General features: G+C 43.3%; 3 protein-coding genes across 3 annotated transcripts in view; 2 read left to right on the forward strand and 1 right to left on the reverse strand.

Moving 5' to 3' along the window:
* Positions 1-4,764: 4,764 nt before the first annotated feature.
* On the forward strand, positions 4,765-5,784 carry LOC150053430 (olfactory receptor 52K1-like). The gene has a single exon (XM_090349297.1). The coding sequence runs from the start codon at positions 4,765-4,767 to the stop codon at positions 5,782-5,784; it is 1,020 nt and encodes a 339-aa protein (XP_090205423.1).
* Positions 5,785-13,427: 7,643 nt separating this feature from the next.
* LOC150053431 (olfactory receptor 52Z1-like) lies at positions 13,428-14,447 on the forward strand. The gene has a single exon (XM_090348301.1). It carries the CDS (start codon positions 13,428-13,430, stop codon positions 14,445-14,447), a length of 1,020 nt encoding a protein of 339 aa, XP_090204427.1.
* A 1,953-nt stretch (positions 14,448-16,400) lies between these two features.
* The window catches only part of Rrm1 (ribonucleotide reductase catalytic subunit M1), a 37,225-nt gene continuing 31,812 nt past the window's right edge, over positions 16,401-21,813 (reverse strand). Inside the window, exons 17-19 of the mRNA XM_090348300.1 lie at positions 20,804-20,899; positions 19,471-19,659; positions 16,401-17,055 (exon numbers count right to left, since the gene is read on the reverse strand). Coding sequence (XP_090204426.1) covers positions 16,867-17,055; positions 19,471-19,659; positions 20,804-20,899 — 474 coding nt within the window. The 3' untranslated portion in view covers positions 16,401-16,866. The remainder of the gene's footprint in view (positions 17,056-19,470; positions 19,660-20,803; positions 20,900-21,813) is intronic.

Here is a 21,813-nt window from a genome sequence, read left to right on the forward strand (position 1 = left end):
CCCAGTCCTCCTTTTCCTCTCAGAACAAGGTGTTTCCTGTGCCATCTCCTGTGAAGTGAGGAGAAAGAACACCCTGTACTGCCAGGACCCCTTTCAAACCAACCCCAATGCTTGCCCTAAACGGCTAGACTTTGAAGATAAGACAGCTTCTGGGTAGCTGCAGGAAACACAGCTAGGAGTAGTAGGAAGAGATATTTAGAAGAAACAATGGCAGCTCAATGGCTTCCCAGCAGCTGCCCCTTATATCCAAAGGTTCCATGACTTTGTGGGTCCCTGGCACTGTGATTCGCTGATCCTGTGAGTCTAGTGGAAGCCAAGAAAAAACAGGGATTGTCAGCTCTCCTCTGCCTGTCCCATGGCTCTCTACCATTACCTAGCTTGAGCTCTGAGCAGTTGCTGCCTCCTTGCTATTCTCCTGATCTGTGAGAACCCCTTGGACCATGGTCACTCTCCTTAGTCTGAGCTCCAGGGTCTCCAGGCCATCCCCTCCTCTTCTTGCAGACATTGAGGTCAGCCTAAGGCTGGGAGAATGATGTTTCTAGATGATTGTTCTGACAAAGGAGAAGCTGGGCAGGAAGAATGGAGGGAGGGAGGGAGGACCAACAAAACAAGAGTTTTGTATGGCTTGGTCAGATGGCATAGTAATAAAAGATGATGGAGGGAAACTGTCTCCCATAGTTATTCTATTTCCATATTCTGCAAAAGGAAGAACCTAGAGAAGAAGAAACTTAAACCCAAGACGGGAAAGAAAATCGCGTGACTATGCTCGTAACAGTTGAGTTCTGGTTTACTGAGTGAAAACTGGCAAATAGCTCTGTGGTTTCTTCACAATAGTCTTTGAGAGATGGGGAAAGAGTGGAAACTCAACAGAACACCAAGTCACCAATGTGAGAAGGAGAAAAATGACAACTCCTAAATGGAGTCCAACTCCTAGATCCAGTCTCCACACAGCTGTGGTGGGAGCACACGTGCAATTTGTGTCAGGGAAGGGAAGGTGGCCACTGAATGGCACCCCCAGTGTAACCAGCCGTCCTCAGCTACATGGAGATCACGTGCCTGTGGTCTTGTGTTCCCTAGCATTAAACTCCTAAGTGTGAAGCACTTAGAGAAGTCACCACCACCTACAGAAAACAAGCAGGAGGCCAGGAGGAGGTGAATAGAGAGTGAGCAGCTAAAGATCCATTCCAGAGCAGATGAAGATTTAGAAGACAGCAGGGCACGGGTGGCTCATGCCTAGAATTTAACTACTCAAGAGGTCTCAGCCTCTCAAGATAGAGATGTGAAACCAGACTCTTATCTCCAGTTAACCACCAAAAAAGGCAGAAGTGGAGCTGTGGCTCAAGTGGTAGAGCGCTAGCCTGGAGCACAAAAGTTCAGGGACAGCATCCAGGCCCTGAGTTCAGGTCCCGGGGCCTGCACCCAAAAAAAAAATTAGAAAACAGAAAGAGGTCTTGAAGTATCAGACATTTAAATGATTGGAGGAGGAAGAGAAGGAAAAAAAACTATATCAGCTAAGGGGGGAAAGAAAGCAGGAAGAGGAATAGAAAACTGAGATCTATGTTGTCTGTGTTATAGCCTGATGAAAAGACTCTGATATTTTCAGTCACTTTGACAGAAATAAATAGAAAAGTTTGTCTATTAAAGACTTATCCTGATATTTGCTGGTGAAATCTGTTGAAACTTTCTTCATGTTTGTAACAACAAATCCTCAAACCATTAATGGGCTCTCAGGAGCACTCTGACTGCATTAGTATGGGTATTGATTGCTTTATTCCATTTCATCTCATTCTCTGTCATGTAGGCTGTGCAACACGTTGGGATGCTTGCACTATTCGGGGATTCCTTGTTCATGAGGGAAGCCTTGTCAATGTGTTATTTTGGGATATACATAAGGGTATTTACCAAAAAGAAAAAAGGAAATGCTACACAGATGGAAAAGAGCAGCAGGAGAAGCATAAAAGAAAAAGGAGCTGGGCGAGCACAGTGGCTCGAACCTGTAATCCTAACTACTCAGGAGGCTAAGATTCTGAGGATTAAGGTTCAAAGCCAGCCCAGACACATAAGGACCTGAGACTCTTATCTCCAATTAACTTCTAGAAAATGCAAAGTGGGGCTTGGCTCAAGGGTAGGGTGGTAGCCTTGAGCTGAAGAGATCAGGGACAACACCCAGGCCAAATTCAATCCCCATGACCCACAAAACAAAGGGGGCAGGGATAAAAAAAGGAAAGGTGTAGAGGTGGAAGTATGAAAATTTGGGATTAAAAATGCTTTTTAGTTTTAAGATTTATTATAAGAGATGCTACATATACGTGTGTGTGTGTGTGTGTGTGTGTGTGTGTGTGTGTATTTTTTTTTCTTGCCAGTCCTGGGGCTTGAACTCAGGGCCTGAGCACTGTCCTTGGGCTTTCCTCAAGGCTAAGGCTCTACCACTTGAGTGACAGCACAACTTCTGGCTTTTCTATGCATGTGGTACTAAGGAATCAAACCCTGGTCTTCATGCATGCTAGGCAAGCACTCTACTACTAGGCTAAACTCCCAGACCAAGAGATGCTATTTTTTTAATCATCAGAAAGAGTGACTTGAAAAATAATATATATACATATATATTTCAGATTTTCAGCACTAATACACTACAAACATACATTTGGTTTTTTTTGTTTGTTTGTTTTGCCAGTTGTGGGGCTTGAACTCAGGGCCTGAGCACTGTCCTTGGACTTATCTCAAGGCTAGAGCTCTACCCTTGAGCCACAGTACCACTTCCAGCTTTTTTCTATGGATGTGGTGCCGAAGAATCAAACCTGGATCTTCGTGCGTGCTAGGCAAGCACTCTACCACTTTCTTGCCCAGGCTGGCTTCAAACCATAATCCTAAGATCTCATCCTCTTGAATAGCCAAGATTACCCAGTGTCTGGCTGGCTTCTCTGCTAGAACATGCCCACTAACTTAAACATAAAATATATTTATTACTCTGTGAAACATTTCTCAGATCCTTTTAAGCAGTAATGTTTTATCTGAGTGGATGTTTACTTACACATCCTGATCACTGTTTAAACTGTTACTTAACCTCATTCTGTTTGAAAAATATTTTTTTGCCAGTCCTGGGGCTTGAACTCAGGGCCTGAGCACTGTCCCTGGGCTATCTCAAGCCTAGCACTCTGCCACTTGAGCTACAGCACCACTTCTGGCTTTTTCCTATGTATGTGGTACCGAGGAATCGAATCCAGGTCTTTGTGCATGCTAGGCAAGCACTCTACCACTAGGCCAAACTCCCGGCAACTGAAAAATAAATTTTAACACTGAAACTAAGTAGAAAAAAATAGAACATCAAGTAGCAACCAACAAAGGAAAGAGAGACTCTCTAGACAACCATAAACCAATTTACCCAAAAGAGAAGATCTAATTCAACTTTCTTTTTGATAGGGTTACTAATAGTGGTACATCATGGCATATTTACTGGGATATAATTTGAGTTCTCTATTGTATTCTTTCAAAGCCTTGAATTCCTTGGCTCAAGGTGAACCCCCTTTTGTGTCCTGCCCCCTACTCTTATAGGATGTACAAAAGGGAAGTGCCAGCTCTCTCCAACATGTGCTGTCTCCAAGACTCCTCAATCTCAAACTTCTTAAGCTTTCTAAGTAGGTATTGAGGTATACAGATTGCAATCATTTTCAACCATTCTCTAAATTCTATTCCAATGCCTGACTCTGAAATTAGGAGTAAGTGTTTGCCTTGGGTTTTCTTCTTGGGTTCAGAACAGTTAAGGCTCCATGATAACACCCTGTTACTATTTTTTTTTTTTGCCAGTCCTGAGCTTGAGCTCAGGGCCTGAGCCCTGTCCTTCGACTTTCTCAAGGCTAGAGCTCTACCACTTGAGCCTCAGCACCACTTCTGGCTTTTTTTCTATGTATGTGGTACTGAGGAATTGAACCCTGGTCTTCGTGCATGCTAGGCAAGCACTTTACCACTAGGCCAAACTCCCGGCCCATGAATTTTATTTTTTGTATTATTATTTTTTTGCCAGTCCTGGGGCTTGAACTCAGAGCCTGAGCAGTGTCCCTGAGCTGCTGTGTGTGGTACTAAGGAATTAAACCAGGGCTTCATGCATGGTAGGCAAGCACTCTACCACTAAGCCACATTCCCAGCCCTGAATTTTATTCCTTTCTTGTCACTTTAGATTTGTCTAATACAATGTAAGTTCACTCAGGGCAGATATGATCCATTGTCCGTGGTATGCTATAAGCCCCTGGCATAGAAACTAGAATAATGGGCTGGGACATAGCCTAGTGGTAGAGTGCTCACCTAGCATGCAGGAGGCCCTGGGTTCCATTCCTTGGGACCAAATACACAGAAAAAGCCAGAAGTAGCGCAATGGCTCAAAGTGGCAGATGCTAGCCTTGAGCAAAAAGTATCCAAGGACAGTGCCCAGGCCCTGAGTTCAAACCCCAGGACTGGCAAAAAAAAAAAAAAAAAGGAAGGAAGAAAGAAACTTAGAATAATGAATAATGTAAGTTCTCAATAAGGATGGTTAGTAAATATGTATATATAATAATGCTAAGAAAGTTTTTATTTGAAAAAAAAGAAAAGAAAAGAAAAGCAAGCCAGTAACAGCCAAGGAAAGTTGTTCCTTGACGCTCTCGCTGAAGGTTAACAGAGAACCCTTCCTGTTCTCCGCAGGAATCCCGTGGGTCATGAAGCACGAAGCGCCCAGGGCAGCCTAGCGAGGGACTTGTGGCCCTCGGGCCCCTGGGCCTCCTCTCTGGAATCATGTCAGCGTGGTGCAATGGCAGCGTCAATGGGTCCTACACCAGCTTCGTCCTGGTGGGCTTCCCGGGACTGCGGGAGTGGCGGGCGCTCCTGGTGCTGCCCTTCCTCGGCCTCTACCTGGTGATCCTGTCCGCCAATGCCCTGGTCATCCACACGGTGGCGGCGCAGAGGAGCCTGCACCAGCCCATGTACCTGCTGATCGCCCTGCTCCTGGCGGTCAGCGTCTGCTCCGCCACCGCCGTGGTGCCCGCCATGCTCCTCAGCTTCTCTGCGCGCTTCCACCGCGTCTCCCTGCCGCGCTGCCTGCTGCAGATGTTCTGCGTCTACTTCCTCATCGTCTTCGACTGCAACATCCTCCTGGTGATGGCCCTGGATCGCTACGTGGCCATCTGCCACCCGCTCCGCTACCCGGAGGTGGTCACGGGCCGCCTGCTGGCCGGCCTGGTCGGGGTGGCGGCGGCCAGGAGCGCGGCCATCGTGGCCCCGGTGGTGGCGCTGGCCTCCCGCGTCTGCTTCTGCCGCTCCGACGTCATCCGCCACTTCGCCTGCGAGCACATGGCCCTGATGAGGCTGTCGTGCGGCGACGTGTCGGTGAACAAGACGGCGGGGCTGGCCTTCCGCGTGGTCAACCGGGCCCTGGACCTGCTCCTCCTGAGCGCCTCCTACTCGCGCATCGTCCGCGCCGCCCTGCGCATCTCGGCGGGCCGGGCGCGCGCCAAGGCCCTGCACACCTGCGGCTCGCACCTGCTGGTCGTCCTCATCGTCTACTCCTCCACCCTGGGCTCCTCCCTCGTCTACCGCCTGGCCCGCGCCGCCTCCCAGGACGTGCACAACCTGCTCAGCGCCTTCTACCTGCTGCTTCCCTGCCTGGCCAACCCCGTCATCTACGGGGCCAGGACCACGGAGATCAGACAGCACCTGGCCGCCCTGCTCCGGAGGACCGAGCCGCGCAAGCTCCCCACCGACCTGCCCCGGGCGCTCGCCGCCCAGGCCACGGCACACCGGGAGCTCCCTTGTTGATCCTCTTGCCATTTCTGGGGAGGAGGGGGGGGTCCTCAAGTCACGCCGACTCCCCATTTTGGGCTTGGCCATCCGCCTTCCGTTTTGAGAGGCTTCTGTCCATTTTCTGGAAAAAAAGAAATAAAGAAAAAAACACCCATTCAGCCGTTGTTCTATGGTAACCAGCTTGCAAAAGCGAGTTTCCTCGCTTCCCTCTGTTTCATTCACCCATTCACTTGTTTATCCGGCACATGTTGATCATGCACACATGATGGCAAAGGCAGAGAAAGACCACTCTCCCCCACAGGGTCCCTATCTAGCAAGAGACATTTAGGGTCACCGCTTTAATTGGTAGAACACCTGCTCCTGAGTTCAAACTCTAGTTGAGAAAGAAGGAAGAAAGAAAGAGAAAGAAAGAAAGAAAGAAAGAAAGAAAGAAAGAAAGAAAGAAAGAAAGAAAGAAAGAAAGAAAGAAAGAAAGAAGGAAGGAAGGAAGGAAGGAAGGAAAGAAAGGAAGGAAAAAAAGAAAAAAGGGAGGGAGGGAGAAAGGAAGGAAAGAAGGAAAAGAAGGAAGGAAGGAGAAGGAGAAAAGGAAAGGAAAGGAGAGAGAAAGAGAAGAAAGATAGAAAGAAAAAGGAAGGAAGGAGAAAGAAAAAGAAAGGGAGGCAAGACAAAGAAAAAAGAAAAAGAAAGAAGGAAAATAAGGAAGAAGAAAGAAGAAAGAAAAAAAGAAATGAAGGAAGGAGAGAGAAAGAAAAAGAAAGAAGGAAGGAAGGAAAGAAAGAAAAAGAAAATATACTAACTGTAGATGCAGCTTACAATTTTTTGCCCTTGGGACTCTCACTTGCTAGGCAGATGCTTTACCATTTGAGCCATGCCCCAGCCCTTTTTGCTGTTGTTATTTTTCAAATAGGCTATTTTGTGCATGCCCAGGATGGCCTGAACCGTGATCCTCTTATTTATATTTTGTGTGTGGCATAGGCCACTCCACCCCGCTCAGCCATTGTTTCTGAAGGGATATCACAAACTTTTTTTTTGGTTGTGAGACTTGAACTCTGGGCCTGGATGCTTTCCCTGAGCTCTTCAGCTCAATATTAGCTACCACTTGAGCCACAGCACCACCTTCTGTTTTCTGGTGGTTAATTGGAGCTAAGAGTCTCGTGGACTTCAGTGCAGGGGCTGACCTTAAACTGTAATCCTCAGTCTCCTGAGTAGCTAGGATCATAGGCGTAATCCACCCGCCCAGCTTCACTAATTTTTTGTCTCAACTGGCAATCCTCCCTATTTCCACCTCCTGAGTGTCTAGGATTATAAGCATGAGCCATAACATTATACCCACCTTATTGAAAAGAAAATATATGCTTATATAATAAATAATAAACATAATATTTATAATAGCATAGCTTTTGTAAGAGTGTATCTTTGAGACATTGGGTAATAAAAAATATTATTAAAAGTCCACCAAAATTTTATAAAGGAAAGGAGAAAAAGTGATATATATTTGACTAGAAATTACTAAAATTACTTTGCCATTTTTAGGTAGTTGGTTTTATGCACTAAGCTGTACAAAGGCATCTCACGAGCAACTGGGAGCCACTGGAAGTGCAGGCTATCGAAGGGACTACTTTGTAATTTGTTCAAATTTAATGTAATTTGACACAAAAATAACACAAAATACCAAAAAATACCACAAAGCTGGGTGTGGTGTTCTCCACCTGTAAGTCCAGCCTCCAGGATGCTGAGATAGGATGCTCAGGAGCTAGAGGCCAGCCTGGGCTATATAGCAAGATCCTATCTTTGGAAGAAAAAAAAACATGCTACAAAAGTGCAAAGCTGATGACTGATGATATATAGCTCAGTAGTGGTCACAGGCCTGCACAGCCTGGGCTGGGTTCCTTCTCCAGCACTTACACCAAAATAAATAAAAAATAAAAATGAGGAGGGGAGCCAAGTGCCTGTGGTTCACGCCCATAATCCTAGCTACTCAGGAGGCTGAGATCAGAGGATCATGGTTCAAAGCCAGCCAGGCACTAAAGTCCATGAGACTCTTATCTCCAATGAATCACCAGAAAACCAGAAGTGGTGCTGTGTCTCAAGGGGTAGGGTGGTATCCTTGAGCTGAAGAGCTCAAGGGCAGAGCCCAAGCCCAGAGTTCAAGCCCCATGATCACCAAAAAGGGTGGTGGGGGAGATCAAAGGCAAGCCACAAATTTGGGAAAGATAGCTTCAATAATTTTAACTAATGAAGAACTGGTATGCAGAATATATAAAGAGCAACTACAAACCAATAAGAGAAAAATAGACGATAACAAAATAGGCAAAAGATGTAGCATTTCAAGAAGTATGTGGAAGTGACACTGAGGCTCAAATGGGAGAGCCCTAGTCTTGAGCTGAAGAGTTCAGTGCCCAAACCCAGAGTTCAAGCCCCACGACTGACAAAAATAAAATACAATAGAAAATAAAAAATAAGATTGTGTAGTTATCTCAAACCTCTCACATACAGATATCTAGGTGTCTAAATATCTGTCTATTCATACTGTATATTCACCATACCTGTCATGCTGACATAATAGACTTGGATATATATTTTATATACATATAATATATACTATATATGATGTGTTTTGTATATATTATATATAAAGTATCAGTTACCCTGGAGATGTCAATGATGCTCTCCTTATATTATTGATGATACTATAAATTATTATAGCCACTTTGTATGATCTGTCATTATCTAATAAGATTGAAAATATGCATGTCTTGCAAATCTCAGACACATGAGCTTCAAAAAATATATATACAAGAATACACACAGTGTCCTTGTTTGGGGTTTGTTATTGTTGTTGTTTTTCATGCTAGTACCAAGGCCTTAACTGCTTTAACTCAAGCTCTTGTACCCTTGCTGAGCATTTTTGTTCACAGTTGATGCTTTACCAGTTAAGCCACGCCTCTGTCCTTGACTGTTGATGGTTAATTGGAGATGGAGTGTCATGGACTTTTCTGTGTGAGTTGGCTTTAAACCTAGATCCTCAAATCTCAGCTTCAGAGTAGGTAAGATTTTAGTCATGAGCCACCAGCATCTGCCTGGAGCACTGTCCCTAACTGCAAACCCAACAAATGACAAATACTCTTCAGCAAAAAAGATAGGTAGAGGGGCCGGGAGTTTGGCCTAGTGGTTAAAGTGCTTGCCTAGCATGCATGAAGACCCGGGTTTGATTCCTCGGTACACATACATAGAAAAAACCCAGAAGTGGTGCTGAGGCTCAAGTGGTAGAGCTCTAGCCTTGAGAAAGTCCAAGGACAGTGCTCAGGCCCTGAGCTCAAGTCCAGGACTGGCAAAAAAAAAAATAGGTAGAGGTATATAGATAGATAGATAGATAGATAGATAGATAGATAGATAGATAGATAGATAGATAGGTAGATATTCTAGCAGTCTGGGGTAAGAAGAGAAAAGGAGAAAGGGTTAAAGCATAGGAAAGGGTAGATGGTCATAATCAATACATAATATGTTTATATGTGGAAATATCACAGGAGAGTCTTCATTTGTGAAATTAATGTGTTTTAACTACAATCTTTGAAGTCTCAAAAAAATATATGCAAGCTGGGTGCAGTGGCTCACGCCTACAATCGTAGCTACTCAAGGAGGCTGAAATCTGAGGATCAAGGTTCAAAGCCAGCCCGAGCACAAAAGGACCTTGAGACTCTTAACTCCAATTAACCTCTAGAAAATGGGAAATGGGGCTTGGCTCAAGTGTATGGTGGCAACCTGAGCTTAAGAGCTCAGAGACAGTGCCCAGGCCTAGTTTAAGCTCCATAATCCCCCCTAATGCATATGTGTGTGTGTGTGTGTGTGTGTGTGTGTGTGTGTGTGTGTGTGTGTGTGTGTGCTAAATCTCCCAACAAAGAGGGACAACAGATTCTTCTGAGGCTCCCCTTGTTTCATCCTTTGAGTCCCTGGATATGACTCTCCTCTGGGAATTTCCTTCCCCATTTCCTTGGAGCCATAGGTTTAATAATCTTCCTCTGCTCAGCCTCAAGCGTCAGCCTTGGCGCTGGGCAGTGACCCTAGACTTTACCTCTATAGAGACAGCAGAACAGAAGCTCCAGCAGACAGCAAACCAGTCCAAAACCACCACAGGCTGCCACGGTGAGAAGAGAAGAGATCCACAGGGTATTTGGAGGGAAGTAAACCAGAGACTGGACCCAATTCCACCCTTTACCAAAATTAGGTTCCTATCCAGTCAAATCCCTCAATACCTTATGGTATTTGAATGATACAACCTTTCTAAACCTTGGTGTCCTCATCTACTGGGATAGTAAGGAGAATTGTTTTCTCAGAGTTACCATGGGCCATTCAATCTATGGAAAACACTTGGAACATGTCTGATCTGTAGTAAGTACTCAAGACATGCTACCTCTCCATGTCCTCCTGACATGAGGAATTCCTGCAAGCCTAGCCAGTGCTGTATTTATTGGGGATCTGGAGAGTTATAGAGAAAGTAGTCTGAGAAGACTACAGTTGAGGTGTGGCTCTCCTTGCTAAGGGAAATTGAGCATGTCACTGGCAATTTCGGGTCCCCAATAGGTTTGGCTTTTCATTCATTCATTCAGCCTCCACAGGTTGTAAGGGTCTAGTAAGATCACTTTGGGAACTTGTTAATTTTTTTCAACATTTTTTTTAATTTCATAGTGCTGGGGATTGAGCTGGGGGCCTCAAGCTTGCAAAGCCATTCTTGCAGCCTCTTTTTATATTCATTATTTCTGAAATAACCAGTGGAGTTATTCCATATGTTGCTTTATAACCAGGGTCACTGAGGCTGTGATCTTATTACTTGTGCTTTCCTATGGCGCTAGGGATGACAAGAGGGTGCTACTGTACCTAGCCAATAGTTAAGATGGAGTCTAAAAAGTGTCTTCCTCAGGGCTGGCTTCAAACCATGGACACCTTGATCTTTATCTTCAAAATAGCTTGGGTGACTTGAGGCATTGTACCTGGCTAATATAGTACTCTTTGAGTATCCCTATTCTGCATTAGGCTGTCATCCAGACACTGGGGGCAGGGATGATCCCCACTTTCAATCTGGGGGTGAGGAGAGAGATAAGGAAGCCCGTAATGATAGCATGGGAAAGGCATTCCAAGAGCTTGGCTTTAAAAGTGAGGAGAAAGCTTGGGTTCTGAAAGGCTATAAAGTTAAGAAAGAGTTCACTTTCTGCAACAGAGACTGGAACTTTTTCATAAACTGAAGGGAAAGAAGTGAAATGTGGGAGATCTTCTAAAGGCAGAGAAAAGGCATCTCCCCTAGAACAGAAAGAAGAGGATCAGCGTAGCTGAGTGGCTCGTGGGGACAGGACAGGACTGAGCTTCTTCTCTGGGGCTGTGACTTTCACAAGGAGGAGACTCATTATCCCACGCTTCTGCTGAGCAAAACTAACCTTTTTTTAAAAAAAAAAACTGTAATTTAGCTTCCTGCCTTCAACTCCCTCCCTATGAGTCACTAAGTTCTTATACCACGAGGCCTCTTACATACCCAAATATCTTTATATGCTGGTGTGAACCAAATGCTGGTTTCCAGCACTGTTGGCTACTGGTTCTCATTCTAACTTCCTCCCTTCTTTTCTTCCTTTACATGAGCCTCTGTGTGTGTGTGTGTGTGTGTGTGTGTGTGTGTGTGTGTGTGTGTGTGTGTGTGCCAGTCCTGTTTGAACTCAGGGCATAGGCGCTTTCTCTGAGATATTTTACTCAAACCTAGCATTCTACCACTTGAGCACAGCTCCCTGGCTTCCCTTATTTTTTTGTCACTTGCAATGATCAATTTATTCTGCCAACAAGTGTGGGGCTACAACTCAGGGCCTGGGTACTGTCCTTGAGCTCTTTTGCTCAAGGCTAGTACTCTATCACTTTGAGCCACAGCACCACTTTCTGTTTTCTGGTGATTAGTTGGAGAGATGAGTCTCACTGACTTTCCTGTGTGGGCTGACTTCAAACTGTGATCCTCAGATCTCGGCATCCTGAGTAACTAGGGTTACAGGCTGAGCCACCAGAGCCCAGCATATGCCTTCCTCTTCTATACACCTCTCTCCTTACCTCACTCTGCTCCCATTTCACTTTCCTCTCGGAAGGTCTTCCACAGACTCAACTATAAGAATTGTTACCACCTTCCCACAACAAAAATACATCTCTCCAAATCTATGTTCTGCTTTCTAAATCAAAGCTCTAAGGCTTCCAGACATACATCCCAAGTGAGTGTTGGGATTCTGAGTCCGTGTCCTTTTGTGTTCTCCTTGTAGTGTGAATGTGAGCTAGATGTGAGCTTTTGCCCCAGAGTCTTCAGAAGGTGGCTATGGTAACAAATAAACAGTGATTCTCAAAGACAATATATCCAAAACTAGTGAAAAGGAGAAAATACTGAAAATGAGAAAAGATTTGGAAACATCCAAATTGTCCTAGTGTTTATAAGGTATCTCTAATCTTTTAGTGTTGCTAATATTAATACAGATAAAATGGCCTGATATTTCAGCCTTCCAATCCTACAACCCAGCAAGTGTTAAGTAAAGCAGAACACATTGTCATTCTGAAATTGCTAGAAGATCAGTTACTTTGGAGTGATTCCCTGGGCTCAAATCCTACTCTGCTCTCTAACTGCCATCAAATCTTAATCTGGACTGAACCTTTCCTTTGTCCCATAAAATGAGAATTTTTTAAGATAATATACAGAAACATCTCGGATGTTTCCAGATGTACACTCAATGTCCAATAAACATTAGCTGTGCATTTGTATTTCGGTCATGGCATCAAACTGTGCTTCCTGTGAATCTGGGTAAGATAGGTCTGCATTGCTGAATTACATATCGTTCCATCTCTTCTTGTTTACTTATGCAAAAAGCTGTCCTTAATGTCCAATTATATGTTTGGCCAGCCCCATCTTCTTCCTATTCCTCATCTACCTACTCTCAAGCAATGTTCCAATAAATCATGTGTCTGAGCTTGGAGCTCTAGTGAGTACTCCAGGGGCATGAGCTCCCATACCCACCTTCAAAGGACAGCAGGATGGTCACCAAGGACACTGAGGATGAGGCCAGGCAGGAGGACAAAGCCATTCAAGTGGGGCTTAAAAAAAGGCTTTACTAGACTCTCTAACTGGTTTCTTTTGGTCCAGAAAGACCAATTTCCTCAGCAATGTTCCTCCAGCTTAGCTTCCGTGTGCCTGCACATACAGGGAGACTGTCCTTCCTGGCTGGGTCCTCTCCAGCAATGCAGCTGTCCTTCCCAAGCTCTTTGAATCAAAAGGTCTTCCTATTTTCTCTTCCTAATAATCTGTCTTCAACCTTCCTTGTGTCATCTTTGGGCATCATTATTTAATTCCCCACCTTCATATGACATATTTACATGTTCTCCTTACCTTCTACTTAGCAATCAAGTATCTGTACTACATCCTAGCTTAAAAAAGGATCTTGAGTTTACATGACTTCCTAGAGGACAAGGAAATCTGTGTACCTTCCATAACACCTCGCATTGTACAGTCTGCTCCAAAGTAACAGACACATAAACAGACAGACAGACTGACAGACATATTTTCATGAAATCCTCAGGCCCCTAAAATAACCATTTCATTCTAACTGCCTCTGGTCCTCATTCCTGGTGCCAGCCCAGGACTGAAGCTAATGGGTGAGGATGGCAACATCAGCGTCTTCAACCTCTCCTATACCAACTTCTTCCTGGTGGGTTTCCCCGGACTACAACACTGGAGGGTCCTCTTGGTCCTGCCTCTCACCTTCCTCTACGGGACCATCATCACCGCCAATGCTCTGGTCATCTACACGGTGGTGGCTCAGCGGAGTCTGCACCAACCCATGTATGTACTCATTGCTCTGCTCCTGGCTGTGAACATTTGTGCTGCCACCGCTGTGATGCCCAAAATGCTAGAAGGCTTCGTGCATTACGAGAATCCCATTTCGCTGCCTGGCTGCCTGGCCCAGATGTTCTTTATCTACTTCACCCTCCTTCTGGATTACAATCTCCTGCTGGCCATGGCCCTGGACCGCTATGTGGCCATCTGCCACCCACTCCGCTACTCTGACCTAATGACTTCCGGCCTGCTGGGCCTCCTGGCCATCTTTGCCCTGACACGGAGCCTGGGAGTGGCAGCACCCTTGGTGGCGCTTACTGCACGAGCTCGATTCTGCCGGACAGCTGTGATTCGACACTTCACCTGTGAGTACATTGCTCTGCTGAGCATAGCTTGTGGAGACCTGACCTTCAACAACCAGCTGGGACTGGCGATGCGGCTCATCACTGTGACTTTTGACCTGGTCCTGCTGGGAGCTTCCTACACTCGGATCATCTATGCCGCCTTCCGGATCTCCTCTGGGGGTGCCCGAGCCAAGGCCTTGCACACCTGCGGCTCCCACTTACTGGTCATCCTTACCATTTACCTCTCGGGTCTTTCTACTTCTATTGTCTTCCGAGTTGCCAAGACTGTGTCACAGGATGTCCAGAATCTACTCAGTGCCATCTATTTGCTGCTGCCCGGAACCCTAAACCCACTCATTTATGGGGTGAGGACTAGGGAGATCCGGCAACATGTAGGAAAGGTGCTCTGTGGGAAGGAACCACCCCAGGAAATTGGAAAGGTATTGCAGACATTACCAGACACCAGAGGAGAGAGGAAATTGACAGGGTAAAGAAGTTGGGGCTGTGACTTCCAGAAATAAGAACTAAACAAGCAGTACTGAGACAGGCTGGAATTTTCTGATATTATTGGCTCAACAGCAGAGCCACTGTTGCTCAGAAATGAATTATCAGAAATTTCTGTCTTTAATCCAATAATAAAACTGCTTGTTCTTACTTATCCTTATTTTCCTGTCCTGATTCCTGAGAAAACCCAAATTAACATGTGAATATGACTAGGCGCCAGTGGCTCATGCCTCTAATCCTAGCTACTCAGGAGGATGAGATTTGAGGATTGTAGTTCAAAGCCAGCCCAAGCACTAAAGTCTGTCAGACTCTTACCACCAATTAACCACTAGAAAACCGGAATTGGTGCTGTGGCTCAAGTGGTAGAACACTAACCTTGAGCTGAAGAGCTCAGGACAGCACCCAGGCCCAAGTTTAAGCCCCACAACCAACACACACACACACACACACACACACACACACACACACGAATGTGTATAGCTTTACTAGGTACACAGAGGTCCGACTACAACCTGTCCTGAATATTAGTGTGAAGCAGATAGTTCAAGCCCTTACCTAGGGCTGTTTCTCCCAAATTCAGCCTATGATTAGACATGAAGCTCAGTGTGGCCAAATATGCCTGTTAGCCTTGAGTTTTCTAATTCAAGAACTGGGTTAGGTTCTATAATCCAGAAACTCCTAAATACAGACAGAGGCCTGGCTTGAGATTACAAATCTGACAGACATACAGGTCAGGCTGACCCAGGGTGGCCCGTTTAGTTCACACAAACAGGTTAGTTCTTTCCCAGGACCCCAATCTGACAGACACTCCCAACAAGGTCTTTCTGTGAAGCCCAATATGAGCCCAATACCCTTGTCAGAACTATGAAACCTCTGGACTGACCTCAGGCATACACATAAGGTCCTACACTGGTTCCCATTGGACTCAAAGACCAGACAGGCCCTAGTCTGGGATCCAAACACAAGTCTGACTCCAACTCACATCTATCAGTACATTGTTCCTTTGATAGCTAGGACGATCTACCCTTGTCAGGACAGTGTGTTGTCTCAACTACTCAAGAGACCTTCTGAGCCAAGTTCAGAGCCAGCCTAGATAGTAAGTGAGAACCTGTGTCGTTTTAAGAAACAAAAAAAGGAGGGGGCAAGGAGCATAGCCAAGTGGTAGAGTGCTCACCTAGCATGCACAAAGCCCTGGTTTCAATTCCTCAGTACCACAGAAAAAGTTGAAAATGGCGCTGCTGCTCAAGTGGCAGAGTATTAGCCTTGAGGCTAAAAAAAGACTTCTATAGCTTCCTTTCATCTCTAGAAGGGAGCTATTACCTATACACTGCTTAAAACCACTGACTTCTTTCTCTGTCAACTAACCAAAGTGAACTCATGAGGTCATAGGGGTAGAGATGGCAGGAGCAGGGGTCGTAGCATTTGAGCTCGGCTACCTGTCTGAGAAGAGAATGATGGAACTGTAATGAGTTTCTGTTTTGTTTTGCTTTTTTTGCCTGTCCTGGAGCTGGAACTCAGGGCCTAGATGCTACCCTGAATTTCTTTGTATTTATGGCTAGCAATCTACCACCTGAGCCAGAGTGCCATTTCTGAGTAGTTTATTGGAGATCAAGAGTCTTACAGACTTTTGTGCCCGGATTACAAGTGTAACCTACTGGTACCCAGCAGTTTTAATGTTTTGATGACTTCTGTTTCTATTTGGAAAGATTTAAAAGTTATGGATAGTGCTGATGGGCATACAAGATCGTGAATGTACTAAGTACATTGAATTATACATGTAAAAATGGGTCAAACAGTAAATCTGTAGGGGTGCAGAGGAGGAAAAGGACATACAGCCAACATCTAGTCAGTATCTAAAAAAAACTTCCCTAATTTTTAGAGAAATTTTTTTCAAATATGACCTGTGTATGAAAGTAACAAAAATGATCATTACACAATCATTTAGAAACGTTTGTCTTTATTTCAGAATGACCTATAGAACTTGATTCCTTATTCATGGTTCTCATGGGTTATCAGTGAGTTTTGAGTCCAGGAAACCAGCCAAAGCAGCAAAATTCCATCAGTGAGTGTCCTTATCCAAAATGAAATCATCAGAAAAGGAAGGGTAGAAGGGTTGATAAAAACCTTACTAAATCACTTCCTATTTCCATGATGACTTCTTTTGCAACCTTAAAACTCTACTTTTGATTCCCAAAATAGCGTTTTGGTGTTTCTGATTTAAAAAAAAAAACAACAAAAAACAAAAAAAAAAGTCTTCACACTATACAGTAACTACTATACAGTCGCTACTTCTGTTGCAATGGAGTCCATCAAAGCCTTACCATTTTGAGCAAATCTACTCTGTCTATCTATACTGACTCAAGTGGGTCTGCTCTGACGATGTGCTGGTCTCTTTTCAGCCTTTCCTCAGGATCCACACATCAGACACTCATCTCTATTCTCCAAAGAGCACACCATGGCTGCTGTGTTCCTCTCCTTCTCTTCTTCCTCTTTTGATGTCTTTTCCTTCTCTCTCAGCTTTTCTTTATTTAAAGTGAATTGGATTGGGTTAGCCGCAGGTCTTGTCCTTAAATAATACATCCCAGTCTTTAAACCCTGTAAGGGAAGTAAATACAACTATTAGGAGGAACTCTGCAAGAACACCAGACATTCAAGATCCATGTTTAAAATACATTCCCATGTATGTTAAAACATTAATTTAAAAATATTCTCATAAACCAGGTTAAACTCCTAAATTTGAAATTCTAGTAGCACTGGTCAAGATGCACTGCACTCATAACCTGACTTATGGAACTGAAACCTCTTGATATAACTATATTAAAATTTTAAATTGGAGCCAGCGGTAGCTCACACTTGTAATCCTAGCTACTCAGGAGGCTGAGATCTGAGGATCAAGGTTCAAAACCAGCCCGGGCACAAAAGGACTTGAGACTTTTATCTCCAATTAACCTCTAGAAAATGGAAGTGGGGCTTGGCTCCAGGGTAGGGCAGTAGCCTTGAGCTGAAGAGCTCAGGGACAGCGCCCAGGCTGAGTTCAAACCCCATGACCCACTCCCCCACCAAAAAAAAAAAATAAATAAATTAGAACTGGGATTTCGGACTAGCGGTAGAGTGCTTGCCTAGCACACACAAAGACCCAGGTTTGATTCCTCGGTATCACATACATAGAAAAAGCCGGAAGTGGTGCTGTGGCTCAAGTGGTAGAGTGCTAGCCTTGAGGAAAGCCCAAGGAGAGTGTTCAGGCCCTGTGTTAAAGCCCCAGGACTGGCAAAGAAAATAAAAAAATAATAACTTTAAATCATTAAATTCATTATACCCCAAAACTGGCATGTTGAATTAAAATTCTTTTGTTCAACTACTTAATATTATAAAAAATGTTTTTTTAACTTGTAATTCTATCTCCTCTAGGAAGTACTCTAAAATATTTTTACTCAGTCATATTTACTTTTATGGATAAGACTTCCAGTTTTGCCAAAGACATCTGCCTTAGATTCTAACTACTTATAGAGCCAAAATAAGCGTCTATAAAACAGACTATAAATAATTTAAGGATAAGGATCATCATCTTCTGTTCAGTATCTCGGTACTGGCACACTAGCAGCTCAAGGAAAATATGTTATATAAGGAAACAAATATCTGGTTATACATAAAAATCCATCATAAATTGGGCACGGTGGCTCACGCCTATAATCCTACCCAAGAAACTGAAATCTGAAGATCGCAGTTCAAAGCCAGTCTGAGCTCTAAAGTTCATGAGAGTTTTATCTCCAATTAACCACCAGGAAATCAGAAGTGGCTCTATGGGTCAAGGAGTAGGGGGACAGCCCTAAGCTGAAGAACTCAGGGTCAATGCCTAGGCCCAGAGTTCAAGTCCCACAACCAAAAAAAAAAAAAAAAAATCCACCATATTGCCAGGCATTGGTGGCTCATATTTGTTATCCTAGTTACTCTGGAGGCTGAGTGGTTTGAAGCAACCTTACTAAATCACTATCTCACTCCATGAGATTCTTATTTCCAATTAGCCTGTAAAATAGCTAATAATTCTGTCCTTCATTTGTTGCTGTTAATCTCACTAGGCAAGCAGTTTCTGGTGAAATCTGGCAACAAATAAAAGCTAGAAGTAGAGCTCTGGCTCAAGTGGTAGATCATTAGCCTTGAGCAAAAAACTCCAGAACAGCACCTAGGCTCTGAGTTCAAGCCCAGGGCTAGTACAAAAAAAAAAAAAAAAAGAAAGAGGGGCTGGGAGTTCGGCCTAATGATAGACTGCTTGCCTAGCATGTATGAAGACCTGAGTTCAATTCCTCAGTACCACATACATAGAAAAAATGGTGCTGAGGCTCAAGTGGTAGAGCTCTACCCAAGTCCAAGGACAGGGCTCAGGCCCTGAGCTCAAGCCCAGGACTGGCAAAAAAAAAAAAAATATCACATTGCCAAGAAATAAGAATATAATACAGATTCATAGGAATTTACAAATGGATTTTACACTGTAGATAAAATGGTAAAACATGGATAATTCTGAATATGGGTTGACTTGGGCAAAGCATTTGTGTAGGAATAGCAGCAGAGTACAGGTGGTTTGAAACAATACAAAGAGATCAGCTAAGAATAACAGCAAGGAAAGGGGAAAACATTCAAGAAATATACAAAGAATAACCAATACAATTTGGTAAGTAATTGCAGGGACAATAAAGGAAATGGGAGGATCTTAAGTAGTAACTCCAAGTTTTCAAACCTAAAATGAAATAATCCAAAAAGAAATATAAATATTCAAAACAAGAACTGATACAAAAAAACATGGATTTTAATACAAGTTGATTTGAAGTACAAGGATTTCTAGATGGTAGTATTTAATAGGTAGCTACGATTAAAAACAAGAACAACAACAAAAACTGTTCCTGAGCTAGTGGACTGGCTTATGAGACTCTGAGGTCAAATCCCACTACTAAAAAAGAAAACACCAAAACATTTCATCCCATGCCAACAATTACGCTGTTCTTAACTTCTACCAACCTGCTTCCAGCCGTAGAAGTGCATACTAGTGAGTTTGCCATAGTTAGGTTCAGCAATATGGATGTTCAAAGACTGACTTTGATCAATGAAAGCACCTCTCTCAGCTGCCATCTTGAGAACAGTTTTCTGAGAGATTTCCCACACAGTCTTATAAAGTTGTTTCAGATCATCAGGAATTTCTGGTATGCTCTGAAAAGGAAGAAACAAATTATTATTCTACCCTAAAGAAACAAACATGACTAACAGAATAATACCCTTGTTAAGTCAACAAAACCCTCTAATTAATCACCCATCTAAATACTTAAGTATCCATCTTTAATTGGTATATGGCCAAAATGGCCATTATTCTAGAGATACGTAGGAAGGAAAAGTCAGAGAAAAACAGTAATAAATGATCCTTGGGTTTGACAGAAAACATAAATAACCAAGACTATAATTTACAGGGACATAATCAAGAGGCAATGAGACAAGTAAGTTACAAACCCATAAACTCCACTTGGAGTCTAAATAAGTCAGGTTTCTTAGATCTAGAGTTAATCTGCCTTAAAACAACTAGTTTCTGCCATGAAAAATTAAAATGTTATAGGATTCTTTAATGTTGCCAAACTGACTGATACTTAGATTTCTACCTTCAATTAAATGTTTTTTGATTCTTAACTGAAAATTTTATTAAACAACATTTTGTGACTGTCTTCTGAGCTTCCAAGTATCTTGCTTTTTAAGATTAATGCTAACTTTAGACTTAAAAAAAAAATAGTGTTTCAGGCTGAGAATGTGACATGTGGTAGAGTGCTTGCCTAGCATGCACAAAGCCCTGGATTCAATTCCTCAGTACCAAATAAACAGAAAAGGCAGGAGGTGGTGCTATGGCTCAAGTAGTAGAACACTAGCCTTGCAAAACAAGCCTGAGCAAAAGAAGCTCAGGGACAGTACCCAGGTCCTGAGTTGAAGCTCCAAGACTGGCAAAAAAAAAAAAAAAAAAAATAGTGTTTCCCAAGTTTTCAAGCATTTTGGAACCACATAAAGAATCTTTAACCTGTTTCTACCAGACATTCTTATTTTACTAGCAAGGGGTGTGACAACAGCTACAGAATTTTTAAAATTTCTCAAGTATACAGAAAATTTAGGAACTAATGCTTTACTGAACAAACAAGAGAATCAGATATATAAAGATGTGTACAATCTTAGTACAACAATGCAGAACTAACACAGCTACATAAGCAGTCTATATGACCACAACAAATGGGAATTTTTCTTTTCGTTGCCTGGGAGAAGAGAGGTGAAACTACGTTCAACTTGACTTCTGAAGAGCCACTTATTTTTCATTCTGTACCTGGATGGAGCCATTGCAAGCAATAATCTGGTTTTTCATCTCTTCATTCCACAAGCCCCGTTCAGTAAGATCTTTCAGTAAGTGAGGATTTACAATCTGAATGGAAAAGCAGAAAACGTGAAGAATAAGAAACAATGACAGCCTGGGGAGAGGGAAATGGGGACCAAAACATGAGAAAGTATATCAATGTTTGTGAAGTAATGCCCCTTCTATCTGGCGAATATAATGTAACCCTTCCATTAATTACAAAAAAAAAATATATGGAAAAAAAGAAACAATGACAGCCTACAAAGAATCACAGGCATAGAGATCAGAGTAAGTAAGATGACTGATGAATTTTTTAACATTGAACTGCTTGGTAAATTCTACTTTTCACAAAATTAAGAAGTCCATCTTAACACATGAAATTTATATTCCTTTAACAATTTGATATCTAAGCTGGGTATAATAGCACACACCTGCAACCCTAGCTACTTGGAAGCAGAGGCAGGAGGATCTAGTTTAAGACCAACACGAGCAAGACAGCAGTAAGGTCCTATTCCAAAATCAAAATACAAAGTAAAAGGGCTGGAGGCATAGCTAATGCGGTAAAGTTCTGCCTTGTCTAGCATGCATGGGGCCCTCTGTTCAATCCCCAATACCACAAATCATCACCATCATCATCATCATCATCATCATCATCTTGAAATGTATTATTTAAAAAGCATAATAAGGCTGGGAATGTGGCTTAGTGGTAAAATGCTTGCCCAGCATGCATGGAGCCCTGGGTTCAATTCCTCATTGCCACATAAATAGAAAAACACGGAAGTGGCACTATGGCTCAAGTGATAAGAGTGCTAGCCTTGAGCAAAAGAAGCCCAAGGGAAGTGCTCAGGTCATGAATTCAAGCCCCAGGACTGGCAAAAGATTAAACAAACAAACAAAAAATATAACAACCCAGGTCTTGCTGTAAAAACCAGTTGGCCTTAAGCTTGCAATCTTCCCTGCATCAGCCTAATGAGTACTGGGTT

The sequence above is a fragment of the Megascapheus bottae genome, chromosome 16 (genome assembly GCF_031878675.1).
Source record: "Megascapheus bottae isolate mThoBot1 chromosome 16, mThoBot2.hap1, whole genome shotgun sequence".
NCBI classification, from domain to species: Eukaryota; Metazoa; Chordata; class Mammalia; order Rodentia; family Geomyidae; genus Megascapheus; species Megascapheus bottae.